The following is a 7,172-nucleotide window of genomic DNA, read 5'->3' as shown; positions in this document are numbered from 1 at the left end:
TTGGTAACCTTCCCCAGATCTGTGCCTCAACACAGTCCTGTCTCAGAGTTCTACGGACAATTCCTTCGACCTCATGGCTTGGTTTTTGCTCTGACATGCACTGTCAACTGTGGGACTTTATATAGACAGACGGGTGTGAGCCTTTCCCAATCATCTCCAATCAATTGAATTTATCAGATGAGACTATGGACTTACTAGTAAAATGCACAAGGGGGTACTTCAGAGGTACTCCTGGCAGAGCAAAATTCAGTTGGTACAGTAACCGAAAAAGGTTTGGAACCACTGGTCTAGATGATGAATATTGTTTATCCCCTTCCTGGTCTGGGGTCCAATTTGTTTGTTCAGTCTTTTGGCAAAATATTCCATCTCATATATAGTAAGTCAGTGAACTTGTGTTGACTCTGTTAGACTGACAGGGCAAATGTAATAATTGATGTGTACAACATTGATCCTGTATAATGTGAAGTGAGCTGCCATCCTTTTAATCAGAGCAGAACTACAGAAATGTGTTTGTTTTTGTGGTCAGAGTAGCCAGTCCAACCACACAATTTCTAAGTCACCTGTAAATGCATGCAGGAGATGTCTCTGACCACATCATGGAGAGATCCGACCAACGGTTATAAGCAGAGGGGGGCCGTGGCGTGCTAGCGACCAATGGTTATAAGCAGAGGGGGGCCGTGGCGTGCTAGCAATCAACTGATACGTAGTGACGAACAGAGGCATTTCAACACGTAGAATCATCTGGAAATGTACAGAAAATTACGGCTGGTATTCTGATTCAGAGACAATATCACGCCAACCTGCACCTTCTAATCCTTTTACTCTATGATGTGGTTTCCAAAATGTGTGTCCCTTCCGAACTCGGGCATAGAGAAGGCCTCTCTGTTTGACGTGTCAGCAAGATCTATATCGCTTCAGACAGTCTTGTGGACATGCAGACCTACGAGCTGTGCTGTGACATGATTGACTTGATCAGAGACATCTCCTGCATCTACAGGTGACTTAAAAGTTGGGTGGTTGGACTGGCTACTTTAACAGCAAAAACATTTCAACACATTTCTGTTGTATCCTACATATAATGGACCAACAAAGATGGTATTGTCTTGAGTCTCACAGTCACAACCAGACCTTCACACAAGGCAGGGAATTGTAGTTCTGGTCCTGGGGACCCCAGGCTTTGCAGGGGGTTTGTTCCTGTGAGGTGGCACGGTTGGACCCAGATACAGAGAAGAGACCAGATGAGGAATCATTGGTTAAGGATAAACATAACAAACACTCTCCTGCGAAACGGTAGCGGCAGGATCACAGTACAACTAAAAAACCAACAAACAAGTAGCCTTGAATACCAACAATGATGAGAGGAGGTTGGGGCTCTGGGAGTGAGGTGGCAGGAAAATAACCTCTCACTCAACGTCAACAAATCAAAGGAGATGATCATGGACTTCAGGAAACCACTCACTCAGGAAACGACTGCACACGGTAAACAATTCACACTTCTGCAAAGGACAATGGGAAACACACCTCTTTTAACAGGGAAATCATAATGAGTCAAATTGGACACACCTCCATGTCGTTAATGTCTCTAGGATGGTCTCTGCCGCCCTCTGGTGACAGGTGGAACCATGACAGTTCCAGCCAAATTCTGATAATAAAATGAGCATTGAGCAAACGCTTTATTCAAAGTGACTGAAGGCACTGTCAAAACAGACAGTAGATGGGACCCATGCAGGCATTAAACCCACCACCCTGGAGTTGCCAGCAGCACTATGCCCCAACCCAAGCCAATTGAGCAATCTGACCCATCAGTATATGTATAGCCGACCTCCAAAATGGATTGTATATTCAAAATCATTTGTCTTCCATCTGGAAGTTGATGAAAAGTGAACTCTCTGTCTTATTCAGAGATACCAAGGCAGGGAGTGTGTGTGTGAATCCTGGTCTGTGTGATCTGTGTGTCTCTGTTCAATTTCACTCCAGCTGAGACACTAATTAGAACATAATCTGAAATCCCAGTCTGTTTTAGTAGAGTTATCGTGTCTGTCTGTCTGTCTGTCTGTCTGTCTGTCTGTCTGTCTGTCTGTCTGTCTGTCTGTCTGTCTGTCTGTCTGTCTGTCTGTCTGTCTGTCTGTCTGTCTGTCTGTCTGTCTGTCTGTCTGTCTGTCTGTCTGTCTGTCTGTCTGTCTGTCTGTCTGTCTGTCTGTCTGTCTGTCTGTCTGTCTGTCTGTCTGTCTGTCTGTCTGTCTGTCTGTCTGTCTGTCTGTCTGTCTGTCTGTCTGTCTGTCTGTCTGTCTGTCTGTCTGTCTGTCTGTCTGTCTGTCTGTCTGTCTGTCTGTCTGTCTGTCTGTCTGTCTGTCTGTCTGTCTGTCTGTCTGTCTGTCTGTCTGTCTGTCTGTCTGTCTGTCTGTCTGTCTGTCTGTCTCTCTCTCTGTCTGTCTGTCTCTCTCTCTCTCTGTCTGTCTGTCTCTCTCTCTCTCTCTCTCTCTCTCTCTCTCTCTCTCTCTCTCTCTCTCTCTCTCTCTAGAACCTAATCTCTCTGTTTTTAATTCTGTCTGTCTGTCTGTCTGTCTGTCTGTCTGTCTGTCTGTCTGTCTGTCTGTCTGTCTGTCTGTCTGTCTGTCTGTCTGTCTGTCTGTCTGTCTGTCTGTCTGTCTGTCTGTCTGTCTGTCTGTCTGTCTGTCTGTCTGTCTGTCTGTCTGTCTGTCTGTCTGTCTCTCTCTGTCTGTCTCTCTCTCTCTCTCTCTCTCTCTCTCTCTCTCTTTTCTCTCTCTCTCTCTCTCTCTCTCTCTCTCTCTCTCTCTCTCTCTCTCTCTCTCTCTCTCTCTCTCTCTCTCTCTCTCTCTCTTTAACTCTCTCTCTCTCTCTCTCTCTCTCTCTCTCTCTCTCTCTCTCTCTCTCTCTGTCTCTGTCTCTCTCTCTCTAACTCTCTCTAACTCTCTCTCTCTCTCTCTCTCTCTCTCTCTCTCTCTCTCTCTCTCTCTCTCTCTCTTCTCTCTCTCTCTCTCTCTCTCTCTCTCTAACTCTCTCTCTCTCTAACTCTCTCTAACTCTCTCTCTCTCTAGCTCTGTCTAACTCTCTCTAGCTCTCTAACTAGCTCTCTAACTCTCTCTTTCTAGCTCTGTCTAACTCTCTTTCTAGCTCTGTCTAACTCTCTCTCTAGCTCTCTAACTCTCTCTTTCTAGCTCTGTCTAACTCTCTCTAGCTCTGTCTAACTCTCTTCTAGCTCTGTCTAACTCTCTCTCTCTAACTCTCTCTTTCTAGCTCTGTCTAACTCTCTCTTTCTAGCTCTGTCTAACTCTCTCTTTCTAGCTCTGTCTAACTCTCTCTTTCTAGCTCTGTCTAACTCTCTCTTTCTAGCTCTGTCTATGTCTCTCTTTCTAGCTCTGTCTAACTCTCTCTTTCTAGCTCTGTCTAACTCTCTCTTTCTAGCTCTGTCTAACTCTCTCTTTCTAGCTCTGTCTAACTCTCTCTTTCTAGCTCTGTCTAACTCTCTCTTTCTAATGTCTCTCTTTCTCTCTGTCTTCTAGCTCTGTCTAACTCTCTCTTTCTAGCTCTGTCTAACTCTCTCTTTCTAGCTCTAGCTGTCTAAGCTCTGTCTATGTCTCTCTTTCTAGCTCTGTCTAAGCTCTGTCTATGTCTCTCTTTCTAGCTCTGTCTAACTCTCTCTTTCTAGCTCTGTCTAACTCTCTCTTTCTAGCTCTGTCTAACTCTCTCTTTCTAGCTCTGTCTATGTCTCTGTCTCACACAAACACATCTGAAATGAAGAAATCATCATTACAAGCACAACTCCATCAAAATAATTTATCTCACGAATGACTGCATTCTTATTTCACATTTATTTTCTATAACTCTAACCTAAATCTCTAAATCTAGCCTTTATTGATATGTGTCCCCTATATTCAATTATTTAAAGATAATGGAGCTAAGACGTCTTTGAGAACTACAGTAACAATCACCAAAATAAAAACTAGACAGTCAGGGCGAATCTAAAATAAAAAAAGTAATGGCATGATTGATTTAGTTATAATGTTTGAATCACTGAGATAGCATAAGAACACGGCATAAGCCATGGGAAAATGAGTAGAATTGTATGAAATTAGCTTTAAAACAACAATATCTTGTCTCTGCAGCAAAGAGGAGGTCTTATAAAAATGTTGTCCGGAGACTGTGACATTGGCAACGTCCACAAACACAACCCCCACCCCACGACACTAACTTTGCCACGGCTGATGAAAAGAGACTGAACATGTACATTTAGGTCATTTACAGTAGCATACGTTCTTATCCAGTCACTTACAGTTAGTGCATTCCACTAAGGTAATTAAGACAATCACATATCACAGTCATTGCAAGTAAAAGACAAACACACCTTTACACTCTCAGATTTGATTTACATCAAAGCAAGTCACATTTTATTTATTTTTTATTTGACCTTTATTTAACCAGGCAAGTCAGTTAAGAACAAATTCTTATTTTCAATGACGGCCTAGGAACAGTGGGTTAACTGGCTGTTCAAGGGGAGAACAACAGACAGGGTAGTACCTTATCAGCTCGGGGATTTGAACTTGCAACCTTTCGGTTACTAGTCCAACACTCTAACCACTAGGCTACCCTGCTGCACCGAATACAACAAGTGTAGACCTTACCGTGAAATGCTTACTTACAAGACCTTAACCAACTATGCAGTTCAAGAAATAGTGTTACGAATATATATATATATTTTTAAAGAAAACATAAGAAAATAACAATAATGAGGCTATATACAGGGGTTGCCGGTACCGAGTCAATGTTAGTCGAGGTAATTTGTACATGTAAGTAGGGTGACTATAGATGAATAACTGTGAGTAATAGCATTGTAAAAAGAAAGGGAGGGAGGTGTCAATGAGATAGCAAAAAATAAATAGTCCCGGTGGCAACTTGATTAATTGTTCAGAAGTGTTATGGCTTGGGGGTAGAAGCTGTTAATAAGCCTTTTGACCTAGACTTGGCGCTCCGGTACCGGTTGCCATGCGGTAGCAGAGAGAACCATCTATGACTTGGAGCCGTTGCCATTCCAGGTGGTGATGCAAACGATCAGGATTCTCTAGATAGTGCAGCTGTAGAACGTTTTGAGTATCTGGGGACCCATGCCAAATACTTTCAGTCTCCTGAGGGGGAAAAGGTATTGGGGGACCCATGCCAAATACTTTCAGTCTCCTGAGGGGGAAAAGGTATTGTTGTGCCCTCTTAGCAACTGTCATGGTGTGTTTGGACCACGATAGTTCGTTGGTGAAGGGGACACCAAGGAGATGTTAATGGGGACCTGTTCGGCCCGCCTTTTCCTGTAGTCCACGATCAGCTCCTTTGTCTTGATCACGTTGAGGGAGAGGTTGTTATCGTGGCACCACACAGCCAGGTCTCTGACCTCCTCCCTATAGGCTGTCTCATCGTTGTTGGTGATCAGGCCTACCACTGTTGTTTTGTCAGCAAACTTAATGATGGTGTTGGTGTCATGCTGGGCCATGCAGTCATGGGTGAACAGGGAGTACAGGAGGGGACTAAGCACGCACCTCAGAGTGGCCCCCATGTTGAGGATCAGCGTGGTGGATGTGTTGTTACCTTCCGTTACCACCTGGGGGCGGCCCATCAGGAATTCCAGGATCCAGTTGCCTTGTGAATGTTGACCTGTTAATTAAAGGTCATTCTCACATCGGCGACGGAAAACGTGATCACACAGTCGTCCGGAACAGCTGGTGCTCTCATGCATGCTTCAGTGCTGCTTTCCTCAAAGCGAGCATTAAAGGCATTTAGCCCATTTGGAAGGCTTGCATCACGGGGCAGCTCGCGTCTGGGTTTCCCTTTGTAGTCCGTATTGTTTGCAAGCCCTGCCACATCCGACGAGCACCAGAGCCAGTGCAGTAGGATTCAATCTTAGTCCTGTATTGACGCTTGCCTGTTTGATAGTTCGTCGGAGGGCATTGCAGGATTTCTTATAATCTTCCGTGAAAGTGGTAGCTCTAGACTTTAGCTCAGTGCGGATGTTGCCTATAATCCATGGCTTCTGGTTGTAATATGTACGTATGGTCACTGTGGGGACAATGTCGCTGATGCACTTATTGATGAAGCCGGTGACTGAAGTGGTATACTCCTCAATGCCATTGGATGAATCCCTGAACATATTCCAGTCTGTGTTAGCAAAACACTCTTGTAGCTTAGCATCCGCGTCATCTGATCATTTCCGTATTGGGTGAGTCACTGGTACTTCTTGCTTTAGTTTTTGATAATAAGCAGGAATCAAGAGGATAAAATTATGGTCCGATTTTCCAAATGGAGGGCAAGGGAGAGCTTTGTATGCATATGTGTGTATGGAGTAAAGATGGTCTAGAGTTTTTTCCCCTCTGTTTGCACATGTGACATACTGGTACAAATTAGGTAAAACATATTTAAGTTTGCCTGCATTAAAGTCTCCGGCCACTAGGAGCGCAGCTTCTGGATGAGCATTTTCTTGTTTGCTTATGGCCTTATACAGCTCGTTGAGTGTGGTCTAGTGACAGGATTGGTTTGTGGTGGTAAATAGACAGCTACAAAAAAATAGATGAAAACTCTCTTGGTAGATATTGATGGGTACTCATGAGGTGCTCTACCTCAGGCAAGGAATATCTTGAGTCTTCCTTAATATTAGGCATTGCGCACCAGCTGTTATTGACAAATAAACACACACCACCACCTCTCATCTTACCGGATCACCACCCCTCGTCTTACCGGATCACCACCCCTCGTCTTACCGGATCACCACCCCTCGTCTTACTGGACCACCACCCCTCGTCTTACCGGACCACCACCCCTCGTCTTACCGGATCGCCACCCCTCGTCTTACCGGATCGCCACTCCTCGTCTTACCGGATCTCCACTCCTCGTCTTACCGGATCACCACCCCCGTCTTACCGGACCACCACCCCTCGTCTTACTGGACCACCACCCCTCGTCTTACCGGACCACCACCCCTCGTCTTACCGGACGTAACTGTTTTGTCCTGTATGGAAAACCCAGCCAACTGTATATCCTCCATGTCATCGTTCAGCCACGACTCGGTGAAACATACGAAATTACAGTTTTTAATGTCCAGTTGGTAGGATAGTCTTGAACGGAGCTCACCCAGTTTATTCTCCGGTGATTGCATGTTGGCCAATAGAACA

The 7,172-nt window shown here is 44.8% G+C and overlaps 1 protein-coding gene across 1 annotated transcript in view; it reads left to right on the top strand.

Moving 5' to 3' along the window:
* Positions 1-932: 932 nt before the first annotated feature.
* The window catches only part of LOC124046965 (extensin-like), a 23,894-nt gene continuing 17,654 nt past the window's right edge, over positions 933-7,172 (top strand). The window contains exon 1 of the mRNA XM_046367714.1: positions 933-997. Coding sequence (XP_046223670.1) covers positions 933-997 — 65 coding nt within the window. The remainder of the gene's footprint in view (positions 998-7,172) is intronic.

The sequence above is a fragment of the Oncorhynchus gorbuscha genome, linkage group LG10 (genome assembly GCF_021184085.1).
Source record: "Oncorhynchus gorbuscha isolate QuinsamMale2020 ecotype Even-year linkage group LG10, OgorEven_v1.0, whole genome shotgun sequence".
Taxonomy (NCBI): domain Eukaryota; kingdom Metazoa; phylum Chordata; class Actinopteri; order Salmoniformes; family Salmonidae; genus Oncorhynchus; species Oncorhynchus gorbuscha.
This window is presented reverse-complemented; position numbering and strand designations above follow the sequence as displayed.